At 42.2% G+C, this 23,460-nt stretch overlaps 1 protein-coding gene across 1 annotated transcript; it reads left to right on the top strand.

Moving 5' to 3' along the window:
• Positions 1–7,858: 7,858 nt before the first annotated feature.
• znf292b (zinc finger protein 292b) lies at positions 7,859–23,280 on the top strand. The gene is made up of 8 exons (XM_058613326.1): positions 7,859–8,057; positions 9,825–9,979; positions 10,916–10,991; positions 11,204–11,339; positions 12,133–12,335; positions 12,995–13,131; positions 14,480–14,621; positions 16,350–23,280. Exons 1-8 carry the CDS (start codon positions 7,893–7,895, stop codon positions 22,938–22,940), a joined length of 7,605 nt encoding a protein of 2,534 aa, XP_058469309.1. The 5' UTR covers positions 7,859–7,892; the 3' UTR covers positions 22,941–23,280.
• The last annotated feature ends 180 nt before the right edge of the window (positions 23,281–23,460 follow it).

Here is a 23,460-nt window from a genome sequence, read left to right on the forward strand (position 1 = left end):
CAGCCAACTCCCCTGGTCCTCCTCCAAATCTTTTACAACAAATGCTCCAGCATTCAACCGAGAGAATGAAGGTTGTTGGGAGCTCTGTCCAGGCGCTAAGTGATACCTCACTTGGGGAGGCAGTAGAATATTTTTCTTCCATTTCTGAAGTGCTGGTTGAGAAGCTTCAGGCAAAGAAGCTGGCAGAACAGAGGTTGTCTCATGTGTTGAAACAAGTAGAGGGAGCTGCCATGAGGAAATCCACCCTTCTGGATTCTGCCCTGCATAGTGAGGACAGTGGTATTGGGGGAGAGAATGAAAGTATGACTGGGTCTGAGAAACACCGGCACCATCGTGGGAGTGCTGGATCTGACAGTTGTGGGTCTGGAGTCAATGTTCGGAGTGCAATTGAAAGCCCACCCAAAAATGTACCCAGCCTCACAGGCCAAAATGAAGTGGATGAAGACGAGGAGGAGAACGATGATGATGATGATGATGATGAGGAGGAGGAGTTTGAAGAAGAAGAAGAAGAAGATAACAGACCTGAAAGAAAGAGGTCAAACTCTTCCCCACCAGATCCCAGTCAACCACTTTTCTACATGCAGCAGCAGCAGCTTACAGTTAGACGCCCCCTGACTGCTGTCACTGTACCCAACACTTATTACTCCTCAAACGTGATGATGGAGCTACAAGACAGCAAGAAAGACTTGGACCGGCGGATGAAAAGGATGGTGGTAATCCAAGGAAAAAAAGCATCAGCTGGGCGTCAGTACCATTTGTATAAAGCTCTATTACGACGGAATTCATTAAATGAATCAGCAGGTGCACAGAATCTCCCCCTGAGAACAAATCACTCGCCTTGTTCTTTACCAACTTTAGCACCTCGACCTCCCAAGCACCACTCTGTCAGAAGGTTAATAAACAACTTTAGCCAAGGGGTTGATGGTAGAACAGGTGAGGACTTTCCTAATAACCCACCTCATATTAGGAGGCTCAGGAAATGTGGGATTCTTCTGTCATCCGACACAGAAAATGGTCATGAGAGATGTTCAGTCATCAACGGCAACAACAACAACAACAGTTGGCCTGATGGAAAGGATGACCTGGATGTAGACAACCTACCTCCCCCACCTCTAGAGGTTCTGCAGGACAACTCTTTCCAGAGTAACCAAAACATAGCAACTAATGAAGAAGGGTTGCAGTACATTTCGCTCCAGAGTCTCCCAGTGATTTCCCATAAAGCTGGAGTCTCCCAGCGACTGAAAGTTTCTCTACAGAATGTGGAGGTGCTTCCAAACCGAGCCAGCACGAGGCCAAAATCAGACAGTACTTTCCCTGCCTGTCCGATCAAGGAAGATGTTGTTATGGAGGATAAAGATGCCGAGCAGCAACGTAAAACTGATATTTATCCAGAGAAGGTCAACTGTCTCCTCCAGCAGGCACAGAAGATCCTTCAATTGCGTAATGCAGCAGAATCCTCTGACAAAAGAGATACTGGCCAAGAACCATCACCCCTTCAAGACAGAATGGGCCCAAGGTGTGAAAACAACCAATTGTGTGCGGGTGAGATGTCTGCCTGCTACCTCCCTGTGACAGCACCACCTGTCTCAAGAGTCCGGCTACCACCATCCTGTCCCTCCGCCAGGCCCCGGGTTCTCTCCTGTAGTCCTCCTGTATTCAGACATCAGTCTGCCACGAGAGCCTCATCTCGCCCAAGTTCTCCAAGAACTATAGCATGTGTCACTAAAGAGTTCATTCCATCTGTGTCCTTCCGTGAAGCGCGTTCAGTTTTCTGTCAAGATGAGTCACAAAACTCTCAGACCCGCTTTTCAGTAGGAAGTTCTGTGCTTCCCAGACCATGGGGAGAGGTGAGCCGGGGCAGGCTCACCACAAGACTGATAGACAACTCTACACGTCGTACCAAATCAGAACAGAGGACGAGTCTAACTTCCCATTCAGAGTTTTCCAAAGACGGCAGTTCGACCTCAGGTCAGATCAATGGAAGCGAGCCTGTTTCTACAAAATGTAGGTCATAACACTAACGCTGTCTTGTGTATCTAAGTAAGCCAGTAAGTCAGTCATGGTTACACTTTTGGTCACATTCCTTAAGACTAGAGTAGTTTGAGTATTCAGCAGGAAAATGGAAAACTAAAACTTAAACTAAGACTAAACTTCACTATTTTAAATATTAATTAACAAAATGGATTTTGGAAAATAGTGACGATGGTGAATGGTGATGAATAAGATTATATGACACGTCACTGTATCACAGTGACGTGTCATAGGTTCTTTGATATGATGTTAATTAAAGTGTGATACAGAAACAAATAGGATAGAATCATAGTCAAAATAAGAATGCAATTAAATTAAGTGTGGAATGTATAATGTACAGTAAGATATGCGGATCAAATCAACTATTGGACAACAAGAAAAAGTGAGAGCAGGAAATTCCAATACTCCCGTATGTTACATTTGGGCCTTTTTTTCTACGATAGCAGATTACCACCCCCTCACCCCCCACACAAGGATTCCTCGATTCGATATATAAACAAATAACTATATCAATTCTAAGATTTATGAATCACAAACTTTACTGCTGGAAAAATATACCATTGGATTTCACTCCTCACATTTAGTCACTCCTCTAATTCAAAGCTTCAGTTACTGTGGCCCGTGTTATATAGCTGGTTCACCTCCAGTCACTTGAGACAGGAGGTGAACCAGGTCGACCTGGTCTAATCCAGATTTGATTAGATTTCCTACCCCTCTCTCCTCATATGTAAGGTTCGGTGAAATCCTCAGCCTGCTAATGTAGATAATCCAATGATCCACTAAAATCCCCTCTCCTCCTTTCTTCTCTGTCTATAGGCTGGTGACAAGAGCTCAGCTGTGATTGGCCAGAGTTTATGACCAGATGTGATGTGGAGAGAGAATCGAATTCTCAAAATCAAACACATTTTGTATTCATTCGAGCAGTCGAAAGAGCCGGAATGTTTGAGCATCCATTAAATCTCACTGGCCTCTTACCTGCCTGTCGACCATGGAATGTTGGAAGTGTATTATTTATTATTAGGAAGTGAATGTGTCACATGAATGTGTCAATGATTAGATGTGCTCCCAAGTCTTCTACATTAACTGTGATTCAATTAAAGTGACAAATCTGTGACAATTGTTCTTTCTTTGTATGTTCTGTTTCCTGTTTTATTTTGAAATAATTACCATTGCCTCTTGTTTCAGTGTCTGCTTCCTGTCAGGTTTTTCCTCCTCTGTGATTACCTGCCCCACCCTGATGTGTTTCACGTGTTGATCATTAGCCCTCCATCTGTGTATTTAGCCTGCATGTTTCCTGTGTCTATTTAAGGTCAACCTTAAATAACCTTAGCCTTTTGATCTGTTTGGTATTTCTGGGTCTTTCGTTGCCTTTTGTGCTTTTTTGGAGACCTGTTTTGTTTCAAGACCAGTAAAAGGTGTTTTTCAAACTGAGACTGTTGTCACGTTGTGCTTTTGAGTCCACAGTGTTTGTTCAGCCTGGTAAAACAAAGTCTAACAACGTAGCACCAAACCTAAGAATTTCAATTACAGCTGAAAATGTACTGATGTAAATACAGGTTTAAAATTCCCCCCGTCGTCAAGATAAAAAGAACAAAGAATTTGAGTTTGAAAATCTTCCTCTCTGGACCTTTCTTATGTCATTGTTTTCGCAAAATAATTATTTAAATTATGTAAATGTGCATAAACCAGACAATTAAAAGGTATTTATCACAAAAATATGATGTATTGTGTCACTGAAGTTAGATTTTGTATTGACTTTCTGATGAGTCATATTATGAGCTCAATGGTGGATCCGGAACTGTAGTGATTTACATGTATTTATAATAACGCTATGACATCATTAGGTTAGTTTTGTTAACCTTTATATTATTGTCTGATTTCTTTTTAACTGCGTTATTATAATATTGTTTGGGCAAATACGTATCCCTCCAGTCTTTATAAACTTTGTTTTACTAGATTGGTAAATTTAGTCTTCAGTATTTTTTTTCTTTTTGGTTTTTGTTTTTATTTTATTTTATTTTGAACACACAAATCACATGAAACCTAGAAGGAAAAAAGATATTAAAACGTGCCATGAGTGGTCCGGACGCCGCCGGCTTATACGAAGGACATTTGAGGTAATGACAGATCCATTTAATTTCAGTGAAACTTAGACCTTACCTTATTATACGGCTGCGGTTTTTCCCAAATAAAATGAAGAAAGATTTTATCTGCAGCTTTACACTTGTGATGTACGGAGCCCCGGACTTTAAAAACCCACACAATATCTTTTTAAAAATGTATTGACATGTAGAGGATTGTTGTTTTCCTTCTATTGGCTCAACTTAACCCTTCTGTTACCATTTGACATGCGTACTTCTCATTACCATAACTCCTAAAACGCTTGTGATATCTAGAGAATTGGATGGCAATCTGTCCAGGGTGTGACTATGTCAGCTGAGATTGGTACAGCAACCCGAATGACCCTGATGTAGAGGGTAAAGCAGTAGAACTGGATGGAGAAATAGAGCTTTGCTCCCATATACTTATCATTACGGTAGACTTCTGTGGAACAACCGCACTATTACAGACAGAGCCGGCCCAAGGCACAAGCCAACTAAGCAGCTGCTTAGAGCCCCGTGACCACCAGGGGGCCCCAAGAGCAGAGTTAAAGAGTTAAAGGGGACATATTATGCAAAATCAACTTTTAACCATTTTAATACTTATATTTGGGACTCTGGAGGCCCTACCAGTCGCCAAAGTGTGGAAAAAGAATACTCAGTCATTTTTTCGTGGTCCCCCTTAGTGTAAGTATAGGCCATAAAACATGCAATGTTGAATTCCCTGCGCTTATGACGGCAGCATGCGCATTTCACCGCGAATGTTACCACCCACCAGTAAGTTTACTTGGAGAGCTCCACCTTAGATCCACCTTGTCCCTGCGAGAGTGCAGGCGAGGGCGGAAGAGCGGTATTATGTCAACGTGGCGGGACAAGTGTGCTGTTGGTGGCTGCACAGTGGAGCACAGTGTTTTACACAAACTTCCAGCCTCAGAGGATTTTATATATGAAGCTAATGTGCCGGATAAAGTCAGCAAACGTGTGTTCGTGTGTTCGCACCACTTCACATCAGACTGCGGCCAGCGGTCGCCGTATTTAGTCAGCGAACGTATTTCACCGACGTACAAACACACACATTGTTAAGAGAAGGTCAAATAGAGGTCATAACTGACCATTCTGACACGTCCTGCTGCAGTCCACATTCCTGCTTCCTCTTGTTCAGGGTCGGACTCTGGTTCTAACGTATATGGTTGAACCGCAATGTTTCCTCGTTCAACCGTTGTCATAGTAGCGTGGGCTTGCCGGCGTCGACACCCCCCCTGGAAGAAGTGGGTGTGTGTTTGCCTGTGTCTCATTTGCATATTAAGGGACCAGGCACAAAAGCGAGTGTTCTGAAAGGGGCGGGTTTAGCAGGGTTATTGAACTGCTATGATGCCTTATCCTTTTGAACAAAGCATGTCACTGACATGTTCATTAGGACACCAGGGAACTATTTTAACTTGGAGAAATAGGGTATAATATGTCTCCTTTAAGAGTGAGAGTGATGAGACATATCTACTTACATATTCTACTTCTTCTTCTTCTTCTTCTTCTCCTACTTCTTTTCCGTCACTTACGGTAAAAAAAAGATCGCTCTTTCATTGTCTCCGTTACTGCATAAGTTTCCCTTTTGAAATCGCACCATGCCCCGCCCCTCCAAAAATCCCACCACACCATGATGACTACCAGGGCCGGCCCGAGGCATTAGTGAACCAAAGGCCTCCTGGCCACAAGGGGGCCCCCAATCAAGTGTTTGTTGTTGTTGCTTTGTTTGTTTTTAAATATATTAAATAACAAGTGACATGATTGAATGAATGAATGAATTTTTCACCGCAATGCATCCTGGGTACAGAAGGCATCTTCGCACGGACATATATCTTCAGTGGGAGCGGTGCGGTAAGTAATTGTTGTCTGTGCTATACTAAGAGATGGCGAGGAGCTGCTCACGACCGCCACGAAGGAAAAGAACAAAGTAACGAGCTTCTATCGTTTTCCAGCTTGGAAGAGAAACGGCACGAGCCACGTCTCAGAGGCACATCGAGGTTTCACCGGTTAAGAGCCAGGACCACAAGATTGATTGATAGCTTTATTTTGAACGATTAAAATAGATGAACATGAATAAACAAATGAAGACAAAAATAAACTGATAAACACTGATCAATGCATCTGTATGATCAATATTACAGCACCTTGTAATTTTTTTTGGGATTTCACTCAAGGATCCACGTGGAAAGAGTTATTGGTTGTATGCACCAAGTTAACATTAAATGAGACCATGCGCCTGGTGTCGTGGTCAAATATGAAGGCTGGGAAAAGACTTTACTTGATAAGATTATTGTTATATGCTCTGACCAATATGTGCCCAAGTGTTGTTCTGAAGCTGTCATTTTACAATGTAAACCTTGACTGACTTGTAAATATGGATTTTAATTACCATATTATATTAATATGTCATGCTTTTCACCTTCATGTACATGTCATGATTTTTACCCACTATATGCAAATAAATACTTTTTTGGCTTTTTGTAAAAATAAGGTGCAAAGAAAAATTGCACAATATAGCACTCAAGCGTTTAGGAACGGTTGAATAACTGCCAGATATCGAAAGTGAAAGTTATCTTGGAAAAAGACGCAGAAGAAGTCACTCAGTGAACATTTTTTGAAATGATCAAAATAAATCCAGACGGCCTGATTATCATGATGGTGATAAGAGGGTAAGATGTTTAATTTTAGAGGTCATGAGAGTTCATCATGGCAGTAGCCTGTTCAATCATCTAAAGGGTTAGGAATTTCTCAATCATGGTTTGGCAAACGAGGGGCCCACAAACAGCGTCACACATTTGACCCCCACAAAGCTGGAAACAGCCCTGCTCCATAAGACTGAGCAGCATATGTTAACCTGGAGAGACCGTCAGCTTTAGAGAGTTTTTAAACTCCTTTCTTCTTTTTTTTAAACTGTACATCTCTGAGCTTTGTCTATAATGCCGCCAAGGTAAGTAACAGTAACAGAAGAGTTGTTAACGGGGATATCAGAAACTGAATCCACGTCACATTCTCTGAGGTGAGGGGGCAATAAACATAATATAGTATATAAAACAAGGTAGTATTGTCTGCCAGTTGACTGACAATGATGGTTTGGTTTTCCAAAGAAAATAGTGTGATGTTATATTTTTTTGAATACATTTTATTTGAAACAGTCAAAGATTACAAACAATTGTAAACAGAATATTTACAATAAAGGGGTTAAAGAAATACAAAAAAATAACAACAAAAATATGGGACAGTAGACGTAAGATTACTAAGTGAATGCTTAACATATTAAAGGTTTTTGGTTGCTTTTTAGTTCTTTACAGGAGCAAAGGTTCATGGTTCTGAGAACCAGGAAATGTGCTTTTAATTTGCATTTAGGAAATAGAAAATGTTAGGAATTCTATTACTGCAATAAATAAATACACACACACGTATATATACATATATATATATATGTATGGTATAAATGTGTATATATTTGTATACGTATATATTTTATACATGTATACAAATACTTACATCCCAACCTACAGTCTATCCTCTCAATCAACGTTGTGAATCTTGAGGAATTGACATAATCTTCTGTAACTGTCACTCCGGTTCTTTTAAATCTCTTCACTTCTGTTATAAACGGATGTTGTGTTGTTGTTGTTGTTGTTGATGGACGACACCGTCCGTGTCGTTACGTACGCACGCACTTTACGCCGTTACGTAGCGACGCTTTAGTGGTACGCGCTGGAGCAGGGTGTGAAGATGGCGGACGAGGAGGCCGAACAGGACCGTAGTCCTGAGAAAGATACCAGTAAAACGATTTGGGAACTCCGGCAACGTTTGCAGGATCTACAAGAAGTTGTAGTCCAAGAGAGCAGCACCTCCCGGGTCCAATCGTCTTCTGAGTATTGTCAAGGGTTTTGTAGGGTAAGTGTATCATCTGCTCTGTAGCTAACAGACTGTCAGACGCTAACAATAACGCTTCGTCCTCGGTTCTGGAGAACCCAGTGACTGGACTTATACCGAGTCGAACGACGCTTGCGTTGCTCGGGTATTCACCTTAAACACCAGTATACACGCACGTGCAGTGACTGCGGATATTAATGTTTTGTAGAACAAGGCACAAACTGAAACTGCTCACTGGTTTGGCTAGCGCAGCTACCTAGCTCTTAGCACACGGCTAACCTGCTAGGTTAGCTGTGTTTGCAGGACGTAGGCAACGCAACGTTACTGCTTTGTAACGTTAAAATGTGTATTGAGTTGTCACACGTTTATTTGTCCCCAAATATTGTCAATACGCGCGTTGACACTTGTACCTGGATGGCATTAATTCACTCAGCTGCACCAGTAGTTAGCCTAATGTTGGCTTTTAGCTTAGTGTGTCCAGCTACGTGCGCGTTCTCGTGAGACTCATTTCGCAGATCGTATGTGATGGTAACGGAGCGAGCTGTCGATACGCACCGTCTTGCTTTGTCAAATTCTCCACATCTTCAAACGTCAACAACAGTCTGATCATCTAAGTTGGTCTCTATCGTACAACAATAGTTACATTGAAGCGACTCAACGTGAAGATTAGTGCATTTTCGCGCGATGAATTTTGTGTGTACGTGCCGAATGGAACGCACGCTCTTGCAGAAGAGGTGTGCCGTATCGCAGCCCATATGCGCATTATAACAAAGCGTATTGGTGGGATGAATAACAAGGTGGAAAACTGTCCATAACAACAGCCTTGTCTTGGGTTTGATTGTGCAAAAACTCCTCTGGACGAAATGGAACATCACTCTTCTTAAAGATATGTGTTCATTCGCTTTCTTTGTTGATGGTGGTGGAGCACACTGTCTTCCGCGTTCGTCCAAAGTCTTTCTCAAGCATTTCATTAGGGATATCATGTGGATCCATATTGTCTTTGTGTCATGTATCAAATGTGATATAGCTGATCATTAGGGGGAAATCGCAACACTTAAAAAGAGTATTGCACATAAGACAAAATGATTCATTAGGAAAATAAATTGCGTTAATTTTGTCTTAAAACCCCTCAACCCAGGGCTCTTTTTTCAGATGCCTATAATGACCATAATGTTTCTGCAATAATGTTGAAACTGCATGCACATAACAACACCTGACATGCATCCTTCTGCTCTCACACTATCATTTAATATGCATTAGATACAGTTGTTGAAGTTCACAGTTAACATCTGAAGGGTGTCTGTGGGTTCTGCCTGAAATGTGTTTCCCAAAGTCAGACCAACACATCAAATCCGACTAATACATCGAGATAATATGATTGGGTATAATTACTGCACATATACGTTAAGTCGGGACTCCAAGAGTTAAGACTCCAGCTGGTCTGGGGCATTGCACATGCACCACAGCTCCCATCCTTCGGCCCACACCTGGAACATATATATATATACATATATATACACATATCTCATTTTAAAAGTTACACACTGCAGCTTTAATATTGTTGATATTTGTGTTGTGCTTATAAACAAAGTACCACTTCAGTCACTGTTTATGAAAAGACACAGATACACAACCCTCAGTTACCATACAGTTTGAGCCCTCAGTCTTTCTGAGGCATCCTTTGTCACATATGTCATGCTTGGCTGTTGGTTTATTTCTGCAGGTTACATTAGATTAATCAAACAGCATTCATTCAAAGTAAATGACGTTGATGTTCTCTCTCTGTAGACACTTCTGGAGTATGCAGGCCGTTGGAAGATTGAAGATGAACCTTTACCATTGGTGGAAGTTTATATAGTGGCCTTGCTGAGTTATGCTCAGGCTTCTCCATTCCTCTCCCTGCAGTGTGAAAATGTTCCTCTTGTGATTGAGAGGCTGTCATTGTAAGTACTTTTCAGGGGAAAAATGTAATTACATAGTGCATGTAATTATTTGTACTTTTCATGAAATCTTGTTAAATTACGGCATTTCTGTCGTAAGTGTAAAAAAAGTCTATGTCAAAGGTCCCCAACTTTTTTGCGCCTTGGACCAGTTTAATGTCGGACAATATTTTCACGGACCGGCCTTTAATGTGTGGTGAATAAATCCAACAAAATGAAATGATAAGACCGGCCTAAAAACTGGTATTTTCTAAATATAATAATAGATGTGAATCTACTGCGTATGTAACTTTATTAGCAGCACTCTTAACATCGCGCCAACGATACAGAGCGCAGCCGTGCGTCAACGGCATGCACACCGGTTGGGGGGAAAATGGCCAAGTCCACCAACCAATTGTGGATGCTGCCCACTGACTAAAGGACAAATGTACAACATGTGAAATCCCGCCTGTTAATTGCGCAGCAGCTGGTAACGGAGGACCCAGATGACGCGAGCCAGGAGACGGGTGCTTCGTCAGCAGCAGCAGCAGCAGCAGCAGCAGCACCCGCTCACTCTGCTTCAGTGAGATAGGATGTTGCTGTTGTGGTGATCTCAGGGTATTCTGCCATGACTTTAATCCACAACACCGACAGAGTTATTGTCTCAAACATACCTTTAAGGCCGCTGTCATTTGCGATCTCCAGCAGTTGAGCTTCTTCGACCGTGAAGTGACCGAGGCAAGCATCTTGACATGCGTCAAGAGTGAGTCATAGACAGATCCGGTCATTTTTCAAATTAAAACATCGTTCAGAATCAGATAACAAATAAAACGCAAATAATGTAAGTTATGTAGTCTTTCTGTGCGTCCCGGTACCAATTGACCACTGGTGTATGTGATCTTATTTAAAGGGCAAGCCCAAACCAATGTCATGCTCATTTGACGTCCTGTTGTTCTGTAGGAGTTTTGTGGAGCTCTTGCTCTCATTGAAGGACATTCCAGAGGGCCTGTGGGACAGTTTTAAGTCGTCTTTGCAGGTAAAGCTAAAGCCTCAAAACACACACACACACACACACACAGCCTCCCCATAAATGCCTTTGTTGTTAAGTTATTATAAAGTTTCTCTGAAGCCTTTGAGTTAAAATGTCTCATTTTAAAGTGTAAACAGTTTCAGAAAACACTTCAAACTACACAATAATTGGCTTTGATTACAGTGCCATAAATATCTTTTTTTGATGTTGGGTTATAGTTTGCTCACAGTAAGCTGCAGGAGAATGGACTCACTCAGCTGTCCCCACTGTCTGCTCTGGGTCAGTATGATGGCGTTTGGACCAACAAGATCTTGCAAGGCCTTTTGTCCAATGACAATATCCAGCCTGAACTTGGTGAGTTACTGTCTGTGTGGTGTTTACTAAAAATAAAAGGAGGCGGCGTGGTATGGATGATTACAATAACGGTCAATAGGGCTGCAATTAACAATTGTTTTGGTAGTCAACTAATCAGCTGATTATTTTTGTCATGATTATCTCTTAATTGGTAACTTTATTAATTGATTGTATTTAGTTATTTCTCTATAACAGTCATTGTTAAGTATAATGGGCTGTTGTTAAAGACTAATCACAGAGAGAGCTTTGTTTGTATTAACGTACAGTAGTCTAGGGCTGAAAGTAATGACTATTTCACTAGTCATCGACTACTGTGTCGACTCGTCAGATTATAGACTGCACAAAAAACATTAGCTAATTATCTTAGTGATCGAGGTGCATCTGAATCATACAAACCGTGTTTCCTTTATAAATGTTCATGCATTGCTGAAGTGGCACCGTGGCACGCATTAGGGCTGTCACTCTTCCCAAAATAAGTTTGTACGAATATAGAAAGACCCAGAAAATATTAGAATATTACCCCCCACACTCGCGAGTGCACGCCACCACCCCCATAATCCACAAACGTCCCAGTTTTCTTTACTTTATGAAGAGTTTTAATAATAGTTACATTACTAACAGTGCTGCTAGTGTTAAGAGTATTATGGTCACCTAATTAAGTGTAGAAGTTTGTCCTGAAATACAAGATTCTTGGAGAATAAAATGAAAGACAAATACAAAGGCTAGTTTTTCCCTGTTTATTTAATATAGATGCTCTTATATGTGCTCCATTAACATTGCCATTGGTTTTCAGTTGAGGAGTTCCTGGTGCAGGAGGGACTGGTACTGTCAGAGTTGAGAGTGAAGCAACTGATGAAAGAGAAGCAGCTGGAGAAGGCTGCACTGCTGGCAAAGATGTGCTCAGAGTGTTCTGTTTTCCAAGGGAAGGGGCCTTTCAAACAGCTGTACCTGGTCTGCCTCTGTTCTACTTCTGATCAGGATCATCTAATGGAAGAGGTAAGTTCAGTATATTGGCATGTATTTGCCAGTCAATATTCCCATGCTACTTGATAATGATGTGACCTCATCAAGTAGATAAGTGCATTATATTATTTGAACTAGATCAGGACTGCAAAACACATTTTTATGGTATCGCCAAGCAGATCTGAGAAAGATACCATTGCTAAAGTTTAGATTTTTCTTCACCAGCTGTGTAAAAGAAATGATAAATGTCTGAAGTTTTTTGCATGTAGTGTCTTTGTAGTGTCCAGTACAGTATGAGCACAGCATGCCTATATCTATGCCCTCTTTGCTCATCTGGGAAGACAACAGTGGTATTTAGTTTTGTGGAAATATTTCTGGTTCTTCATCATAGACTCAGCTGTCTGCTCTGGTGGAACTAACCTAACAGTCAGTGACATCCACTGAAGGGAAGGCCCTGATATAGGGCAGGGTGCAACATAAGATCAACTCTTTGTGACTAAGTGATGCAGATTTATTATTGAGTGTGTTATATGATGTGTATTTGGAGGGTGTTCTCTCTGTATTGTGGAAATGTGATTTAGACTTGTCTGTAGCATCTGTATGGCAGATCAAACTGTCCTCAGGATGTTCTGTATTTTAAAGAATTGAATGATGACTGAGACTTACTGTAGCCATTGTTTTAATTTGTACAGCTTTCAAAAGAGGACTGTCGTGATGCATTGGAGATGATTTGCAATCTGGAGTCGGATGGAGATGAGGTGGCAGCTTTCAGTCTATGTTCAGCTTTCTTGAGCCGACAGCTTTTTCAAGGAGATAACTACTGTGCTTGGTAAGAAAACACAAGTCCCTTCATGTGCAAAGAGTTTCCTTATGCTGTGGATAGCAGTTAGTTCCAGAATTGATACCTGTCTTACTATTAAAGGGGACATATTATACCCCATTTCTCCAAGATAAAATAGTTCCCTGGTGTCCTAATGAACGTGTCTGTGACATGCTTTGGTCAAAATACCACAAGGAACACGAACACTGCCGAACTGCAAATCAGTTAAAAAAGACTTAGGGTGCTGGTTGATCAGGGAGCTGCATAAACTGCTGCTGTATGTGACTGTATCAGACTGAGTCTGTGCCCCGGTCATGGAGGACGTACTGAACAAATATGTTTAATTAGGACGTGTCAGAATGGTCAGTTATGAGCTCTATTTGACCTTTTCTTAAAAATGTGTGTGTTTGTACGTCGGTGAAATACGTTCGCTGACTAAATACGGTGACCGCTGGCCGCAGTCTGATGTGAAGTGGTGAGAACACACGAACACACGTTTGCTGACTTTATCCGGCACATTAGCTTCATATATAAAATCCTCTGAGGCTGGAAGTTTGTGTAAAACACTGTGCTCCACTGTGCAGCCACCAACAGCACACTTGTCCCTCCACGTTGACATAATACCGCTCTTCCTCCCTCGCCTGCACTCTCGCATTTTATAGGGACAAGGTGGAGCTAAGGTGGAGCTCTCGAGGTAAACTTACTGGTGGGGTGGTAACATTCGTGGTAAAATGCGCAGGGAATTCAACATCGCGTGTTTTATCGCCTATACTTACACTAAGGGGGACCCCGAAAAAAGGACTGAGTATTCTTTTTTCCACACTTTGGCGACTGGTAGGGCCTCCAGAGTCCCAAATATAAGTATTACAATGATTAAAAAGTTGATTTTGCATAATATGTCCCCTTTAAATTAGTATGACTAACAATTGACAGAACATGTTTCTTTTATTTGTTATAAATACTTAAAAAATTGTGAAGACAATTGTGATGAAATTAGAGAAACTAATGGAGGAGCACAGTCCTCCACCAAAGCTGGTTGTTGCGAAGACGTGCAAATGGGTCGAGAGTAAAGACCGAGCAGAGAGGAACACCAACAGTGACCTGATGAGTGAATCTGCAGAACTCATAGTTGAGCTACTAATGGAGCTAAACAGAGATCCTGTTTAACTGTTGGGACAAATTTAAAGTTGAACAGACACAGTCATGCCCACTAACTGGAAATGCCCCCTCAGCGTTGGCGGATATAACTTTTCTCTAACATGTTTTAAGTAGTTAATGAATGTGTCAGTATGTGCCTGAGTAGTTAGATTAATTAATAGCTCATAAACAGACAGTTTATTTTCTTTTCTTCAACCAGGGAGCTCACTCTGTTTTGGAGCAAGCTGTTGAAGCGATTGGAGCCATCAGAGCAGACCTTTCTTGACAGATGCCGCCAGATGTCCTTACTTTCCAAAACCATATACCACATCCTGTTTCTCATCAAGGTCATCCAGTCTGAGGTAGGTAAACGGTCAGCAATCCTGGTATTATCCTACTGAAAAACACACATTTTAACCATTAACCTTTCCTCTGTACTTTTTATACACTAGCCCAGGGAATCTCTTGGTATCTCAACTTGCGATTATGATTCAGAGGGCTAAGAATCAATGGTGGAACAATTGTTGACCCATAATGAAACAAGGAGAAGCATTTACTTCCATTATTGTTTTATTGATATGGATGGAAGAGATGGTCAGGAACCTATGTCTGAGGAAACTAGAAGAAGAAACAATAGTGTGCCTCTAACCGCTGTTTCCCACAGAATGAATTTGGTCTATGGGGTAGAGGTGATGCATACGTGTGTACATGGTTCGCTCTCAGGGGCAACAGTGCCTTATTGGTGTGTTCACGAGGGCACGTGAAGGGGCGTTATGCATCTTTTCTGAAAGTATTGAGAGCAACACAGTTACTGGCTTGAAATCTGCAGTTTTACTACTGGAAACAGTTTTTCGTAGAGATGTTCTGATACCATTTTTCCCTCCCGATACTGATTCTGATACTCGTGTGTACTCCGTATCAGCCGATACCAGTGTGTATCATACTACGCCTGCATGACTGTGATATGTGATATCATTGTGGTAAGGCCTGGCTCAGGTTAAACCCTCTGTAAAACATGAATGAATACAGCAAATGGAATAGAGCTTCATGTTTCCATGACGACTGACCAGGAAAGGACGCGAGTGACATCATGTTTACTGACTCCTGAATGTTAAAATGAGTCTCTGCCAAACCGCCGACATGATGAGCTAACGTTAGCTCCTTGACTACAGGTGTCAGGTGATCAATTCTTCTTCATGCCTCTAAAACAACATCGGCAGATGGTAGCACGGCGCAACTGTTTTAAGAGTGGTGAAGAAGAACTGTCAGAGCTAATGGAGCTCTAATAAAGTACGTGGTATCGGATCGGTGCCTAGATTCCAGTACTCACTGATACCGATGCCAACATTTACGGCAGGAACTGCAGGGTCTAGACCAGGTTTTTGATGAGAGGTTGCACTACTACGTATGTATAAAATGTTTGGGGACCACACCTGAGGACAGACTGCTATTTAAAATCGGAATAATAGATGGCCCTATAGTGTGGAAAACCTCTTTCTTCTTCACCCCACGGAGTGGGAGTGAAGTATTGTTTTCAGTGGCTCTGTGCGTCTGTTTGTGTTTCCGCACTTGTTGTTCCTGATTTGTCCACTGGGTGTCACACTACTACCAGCAGAGGCCGCCAGGCTTGTTGAATGGGGTGAAGTCTGCTGTCTGTGATTGCCTCGTTAGTATTAGGTCTTCAGTGTTGATGTGGTCTTCCAGCTTGATTGCGACTGCAGCAGGGAACAGTGAGTCTGTTGACAAAGTTGTGTACTGAAATCAGTGAACAGGTTAGCTTAGCACCCCAGAGATTTCAGTGACTTCACTTTAGCTGTTTTTATTTCATGTTCTGTATCCAAACAAAATACTCAAAGTTAGGAGCGGACATATACACAACAGATTGTTTTCTGACTTTTTCTCAATCTATTTCATCATCTTTATGAGACAATATGGTGCATCTAAGTTTTAGAGTTATTTTCCTCCACCAATTAGTCTGTAAATACTAAAAATAAAGTGCTATCTTAATTTTAAACAATAGCAAATGTTAGAATCTGGTTCCAAGTGTATTGCATCTTTGAATTATGTGGCTTCTTCTTTTTTTTTTATAGATTGACAGCATCGGAGTCCCGGTGTGCATTGAAATGTGCATTAGAGCTCTTCAAATGGAATCAGATGATGGAAACACCAAGGCCACTGTCTGTAAAACAATTTCCTGTTTGCTTCCAACTGACCTAGAAGTGAAGCGAGCCTGTCAGCTGACTGTGTTCCTCCTGGAGCCTACAGTTGATTCATACTATGCTGTGGAGACTCTGTACAATGAACCAGATCAAAAACTGGAGGAGGAGGAGATGCCCATTCCCAACTCTCTACGCTGTGAGCTCCTATTGGCTTTTAAAACCCAGTGGCCTTTTGACCCAGAGTTCTGGGACTGGAAAACACTGAAGCGTCATTGTCTTGGATTAATGGGTGAAGAGGCTTCAATAGTGTCATCCATTGACCTGCTGAATGATAATGAGAGTCCTGAAGAAGAGGAAGAGTTTTTCAGTAATGAGGTGTTTAACAATATCCCTGACCACATAGTCAGTGGCACTTATGAACTAAAAGATGTAACAGACAAAAAGGAGAAGAACAGAGAAATGAAGAAACTGAGAGAACAAGGTTTCATATCTGCCAGATTCAGAAACTGGCAGGTGTATATGCAGTACTGTGTGCTGTGTGACAAAGAATTTCTTGGCCACAGGATTGTACGCCATGCACAGACTCATCTGAACAGTGGAGTATATACCTGCCCTATATGTGCTCAAACCTTTAGCTCAAAAGATACTTTAATTCCCCATGTAACGTCACATGTTAAACAGTCTTGCAAGGAAAGGCTAACTGCAATGAAAACAAACAAGACATTGGCTCATCCCAAAATGGCTGCCTCCGTTTTCACAAATTTAAAGACGGAAAACGAACCATACAAAAGTAGTGTTTCCTCAGGGCAAAAAGAAGGGCTGCTTAAAAATGTGCAGGTCAAGTTGGAGAGATGTAACACGGAGTGTAAAGAGGAAAATGTATGCCCTGTTGGAAAATGCAGGAGGAGCTTCAAATTTTTCAAAAATCTCATTGCACATGTTAAAGCCCATGGGGACAACGAGGAAGCAAAGACCTTCCTGGAAATGCAGAAGAAAAAGGTTGTTTGCCAGTATTGCCGCCGCCACTTTGTTAATGTCACCCATCTAAATGATCATTTACAGGTCCACTGTGGCACACGGCCATATATTTGTATACAGTTGAACTGCAAGGCGAGTTTTTTGTCCAACACTGGGCTCCTCCTACACAGGAAAACGCATTCGGTTTTCAAGGCTAGATGCATGTTTCCCAGTTGTGGCAAGATTTTCAGTGAAGCCTTCAAACTGTATGACCATGAGGCACATCATTATAAAACTTTCACGTGTAAAGTTGTGGACTGTGAAAAGGTGTTCCATTCACAACAACAGCTGGATTTACACCAGAAAGGTCATGACACTCAAAATGAAAGTCCAACTTGTGAACAAACTTCACAAAATATTCAAGTTGGCTCTTCACTTGAAAAGATGCTTTCAAATCATTCTCCCCAACTACAAGAGACTGTCAAAGAGGACCAGAGCACTGTAACTGCTGACAACCTAGATCATGGAAGACTGCCGGTGTTAAATGAAAGTTTGCTCAAATCTTCCCAACCACCTGTAGAAACTGCAGGACAGTACAGAGTAACACACAAGCCACAAAATATGCCTCTCTCAACCAGTGAGACCCAGAGTTTAAATAATTCTGTGATTCAGCCCGTCAATGCACTTACCTCACCTGATGCTTCTGCACACAGAGATGCTCTAGGTGGAAGTTCTTTTCATTATATGAGACCACCTCAACAGAATCATCCTGTACATCCGTTTGAAGACAATTTAGGTCATCTGTCAAATAGCTATAATACACATGTCTTACAAGACCAACCACAAAGATTCCCAAGTAATATGAACACAGGATCAATGAGTTACAGCTCTCAATGTAACTTACCATTGCCAGGACGGCAGCATCCAACGTGTAGCAGCAACCTGTTAACAGGACCACTAGAGCCAGAAATGTCACTACTTCCGCCACCAGTAATCCATCAACCACATTCTGGGAACCGACCAGAGAACTCTGTGATATCCTCAACTTCCACAGCTCCCGCTCCAGGACAAAGAGAGCGATTTCACTGCGCTTTTGAGATGTGCTCAAGGCACTACAGCTCCTATAAAAATGTGACCAAGCACATGAAAACCATTCACCCAGATTTTTATGAGCGATGGAAGGCTAGCCGTACTAAGATAAAGGTAACCTACCTTTCGGCAGCATGCATGTCACCTGCTGGTCATTTTGTGCCAGTTGCCTCACATCAGGATCGGCATGGCAATGAAGTTCCAGTTCAGAGGCAGAATGTAATTCAACCACCACGGTATACCAACATGGGTACAAATTCAAATTATACTGCTCTGCATCCCCATACTTCATCTCTCCACAACCAGACTTCTTCACTTCTGATGGAAAATACTATTGTTCCCTCTCAGTTAGGAAATGAAGGTTTGGGTAGTCAAAGCTGGAACCCGTTCTCTAGAAACGGACAGATTCAAAATTGTGGCTCTTCCCAAGTCTATCCATCTAAATTGCAAGTCATGCCTCAACTTGATTCTAGTGGTGCTACCCTGCCATTTAATGTCCCACCAAGTTCTGTGATGGGCTCAACAATGAACAGAGCAGCTGAGTCCTTGCAATCGTCGCTTATGGAAAATGGACCCCATTCTGTTTTCCCCTCATGCATGGACAGCTCAAAGGAAGCATCACCGCAAGTAGAAGACTGTCTTCCAACATATATGTCACAGATGCAAAGCAGTTTAGTTTCAGGTTCCAAAGGACCCATTAAATTCAAATGTCCCTCTTCAGACAGTGCAGGCCAAAAAATTGTTAACAACCAACCTCAAAATGTAGCCAAGAAAAACAAAAGAACCAAATGGCCAGCCATAATTAAGGATGGCAAATTTTTTTGTCGCAGGTGTTTCAGAGAATTTAGCAATCCCAAATCCCTTGGAGGCCATTTGTCCAAGGGTACATCCTGCAAACCACACGACTTGTCGCAAATGAATGCAGATCTGCCAGCATCATTTCTTGACTTGCTCAATTCAGAGCCAACTGTTGGCACAGCACAGCCACAGTTGTCTTATAACCCTGTCGCTGTGCGTCAGGAAAAGCCTCGTGAGTCAGTAACGAGTGCTTCTGCAGCCACAAAAGACTATCCCACTACCAGTTATCCACAAGATAATGTACCAGCTTTTGGTAATAGTCAGTCAAACGGTGACATTCTTAAACAAATCATGACTGAATCCAATTTGTCCGATCTTTTTGTGCACTCATCTGCTTCCCAGCTGTTGTTTCAAAACACTTGTGTTCCCTATGGAGCCAGTGAGCGTTTACCCAGTAGCTCAGTGATACAGCACACAGAAACTGCCCAGCTGGAAAGGGGTCAGCGACGAGAAGGCAGCTCGTATAGTGCAGCCCATTTTTCTCAGCAAACCATTGATGCATATACTGAAAGTGAATTCCCTGATCCACTTCTCTCTCAAATCCTCAGAGAAAGCCCTAACTGTAGTGGTCCCACAAACCACATGACTCCAGGAACAATTCACAGTCACTCTGCAACAAGTATTCTGACACCAGAAAGAGATTTAAACCCAGTAATGCGAGCCGAGTTCACCGATGGTCAGCTTAGTCCACCAAAAGAAAGTCTCAGACAGGCTCAGACACAAAGACAGTTTGCTGAGCAAGATATTAAGAGGAGGTTGCGGGAGCAAATTTTAGCAGGTGATTTTCACCGTAGAAACAGCTCATGCATTTTAGGCAGCAGTGACCCCAGTATCCTTTCAAAGAATATTATGTCTTATGGTCCAATGTTCAGCCCTTCCAACAATTCTGGCCTTGATCAGGTATCTTCAGATGCAAAGAGAGAATCAGCTTTTCAAGGACAAGACATCCAAGAAAACTATGTAATCATCCCAGGGACTCCTAACGAAATTAAACAACTACTGAACACACAAAGCTTTAGTTGTTTCAGGGAGCCCTCCACCCCCCAGCAGGAGGTGCTAAGCCCCACAGCATTCACTGTAAATGATGCAGATCCTGAACCCACTCAGCTGTCTGCCAGCCAGCAACTATGGATGGCAGATATTCAGAGTGCGTTTGAAAGGCTAAACTTGTTCAGAGAAATATCTCATCAGCTGTCACCTCCCAACACTATGAACAACCAGACCGGACCCGCAAAGGTTCATTCTCGTAGCTCACATTCTTCTGTAGTTAAGCCGTTTAGTTGTGAGAACAAGACCTGCACCTTCAACTCAATTTCAAGTGAATCGCTTTGGAAACATTTGTCCAAAATTCACAGCTATACACTTGAAATGGTGAATGCAGTTAAAAAAAGGTATGGCCTTTATGCTCCCTTCAAATGTCAACGGTGCAGTAAACCATTCACTCGTAACTCAAACCTCCGCACTCACTACCAGTCAGCCCACAAGTTATCTGTTAAAGAAATTGCAGAACTGGATATGAAGCGCAGGGAGGCCAAAGCTGCTGCATCTGCTGATATGCAAACATGGCCCGTGAATACAAACCAAGCTCCAGGGACTCAAACCTCAATGGCTACTCATCCAGCACTGGCAGACACAGCACCACAGTGTTCACTACACGATAGTGGAAAATGTGGTAACCCATCACAGGCATTTGTGCCACATACTAACATGGATATAACTACACTGAAAAATCAAGATGACATTCGTTCCACTGTCATTCATCCCTTGCAAATCACCCCCATGAACAACCAAGCCCTAACTGTGCAAATTCAAGCCCCGGCCTTCACAGGGCCTCCGTCTGTTCATAAACACAGTGCTACAAATAAGCACTTAAAGGTTCAGCCAAGCACAGACATTCGCAAGAAGACCAAGGAGAAAAAGTCCAACTCTGATGACGCCACGAGTCCCTACAGACCATATCGATGTGTTCATCAAGGATGTGTGGCAGCCTTTACCATCCAGCATAACCTGATCCTCCATTACAGGGCTGTCCATCAGTCTGCTCTGTCAGCACTGGAGGTTAACAAGGAGCAGGAGCAGAGTGACGGACTGGATGACTCATTGGAACATGATGATGATGATGATGATGATGTTGAGGAGGAGGAGCCAGAGGCAGAGATTCCCCAAATTTCTGAATTCAGATGCCAAGTGAAAGACTGCTGCAGAGTTTTCCAAGAGGTTCCCAGCCTTATGCAGCACTACCTTCAACTGCATGAGTTCAGTCTTGATAAGGTTGTCGGTCTCTTATCTAGCATCAAACTTGGCAAGTTTACTTGTGGCCTCCAAGGGTGCCTGGCTACCTTTACTACGTCTTGGAAGTACATTTGGCACGTCAAAGAACAGCATAAAGATTTAAAGCTGGCCAAACCTGAACAATTAAATGGCTCATTCAAGTGTGAAATTGAAGGCTGTGACCGTTCTTATGCAACAAAGTCCAATCTTCTCAGACATGTCATGAAAAAACATCAGGATCTTTCCCCAACTAAACTAAAAAACCAACAGATAAGTGAAGATGACATGAAACAGAACTCTAAAGCCTTGCTTTATCAAATTACCAAGACAAGCAATGGAAAAGAAAACATTGAGAGCAACAAGAAGCTCTTACAGAGGAGGAGTGACACGAAAAGACTCAGCAGGTCGAAAAGCAATCACTGGACAAAATATGGAAAACCCTCCTTGAAATCTAAAGTGGAGGCATCTGCAATGTGCACCAAGACATTTCCTCTACAGTATCCCTGTATGATCAAAGGATGTGAGTCAGTCATGAAATCAGAGCGCAGCGCATTAAAACATTACATGGGGCACGGGCTGTCAGAAAAGTACCTGGAACAGCAGCGCAGTCATTTCATATTCTGCAAAAAGTTCCCCCGGCAAAAGTATCGGTCCAACAGGAGTGACGATTCCAAATCAGACAACACATCTGACCTGTCGGACAACGAGCTGGCGACAGACACCGGCCTGGACGGAGTACAATATGGAAGTTCTAAACCTGTCCTCCGCAGAAGGACCACAGCCGACGTTCCCGCTACTTTGTTTGACAGCAAAGTGTCCAACGATGAAAGCTCCGACGGCTCTGTGGTGGTGGTCAAACGCAAACGCGGACGTCCACGGAAACTGGTTGAGAAATTAGTCAAACGGAAGAAAGTCCCTCGCACCACCAAGAGCGACGTGGTGTCCAGCAAGGATGAGGAGTCAGGCTCGTCTTGTCCTGCAGTGCTTCAGGAGGAGACGTCTGAGCAGAGTGCTCCGCTGGCCTCCTTCAAACCCATGGGATTTGAAATGTCTTTCTTACAGTTTCTGGAACAGTCTAATAAATCTGATCAGACTTTCACCAGAAAGGTTGATGCACCAGAGACCACAAGAAAAGCGTCCAGTCTAACAGCCAAAGACACTCGTGTTCGATTCAACAACCGGCAGAATTTGAAATCCCTTGCTAAGGTTAAGATAATAATAGATGCTACGTTTTCAGGTGTTTCAGAGCTCATGTTGAAACAGCTGCAAGTCCTGCAGCCCACAGTGGTGTTGGAAAAAAAAATGACTCCTTTTGTTCTGTTGTTTAAAGCACAATCTCGGGACTGAAGGGCGTCAAATCTGCTGCAGACTGCTGATCTTTTTTTCACTCATGTAGAAAGAAAATGTTCAGACTTATTCTACATGGTCTTCTTTTATATAATGTGAATAGCATGTTTTTATTTATGGGCCACTGAGTTGAAAAGTGTACTAATGTTTTGTTCTGTTTAATCACATCAGCCTTGGGTCTTTAAATTATCCCTGTGGGACTTTCAGACAAATGAACATTCATGATTATGTGTACTTTGTGATTTCAGGATGTTAATTATTATTGTGCAATGTGTATATAGTTGGAAATAGCCCACTGCCACCAGCAGTCTTACTATTAAACTGATTTTTACCAGTTTCATTTGTTTTTCATCATTTGTCACTTTGTCTTTATTTAGAATGACGTTATGGTTCTGTTGCTGCAAACATGAAGAGGTGATTATTACCAACTGTTGTAACTGTTAACATTTTCAGTTTTGGGTGATGAGACAGAATAAGAGCCAATTCAAAACAGAAAGTGACATGAGTTAAACAGGTTTCC

Source organism: Solea solea, chromosome 17, assembly GCF_958295425.1.
Source record: "Solea solea chromosome 17, fSolSol10.1, whole genome shotgun sequence".
Taxonomy (NCBI): domain Eukaryota; kingdom Metazoa; phylum Chordata; class Actinopteri; order Pleuronectiformes; family Soleidae; genus Solea; species Solea solea.

What these genes read in the sequence shown, in the direction of transcription:
- znf292b (XM_058613326.1), top strand. Translation starts at nt 7,893, where the DNA reads ATGGCGGACGAGGAGGCCGAACAGGACCGTAGTCCTGAGAAAGATACC. An exon ending in AGGATCATCTAATGGAAGAG is followed by an intron (nt 12,336 to 12,994) that starts GTAAGTTCAGTA and finishes TAATTTGTACAG; the next exon opens with CTTTCAAAAGAGGACTGTCG. An exon ending in GGAGATAACTACTGTGCTTG is followed by an intron (nt 13,132 to 14,479) that starts GTAAGAAAACAC and finishes TTCTTCAACCAG; the next exon opens with GGAGCTCACTCTGTTTTGGA.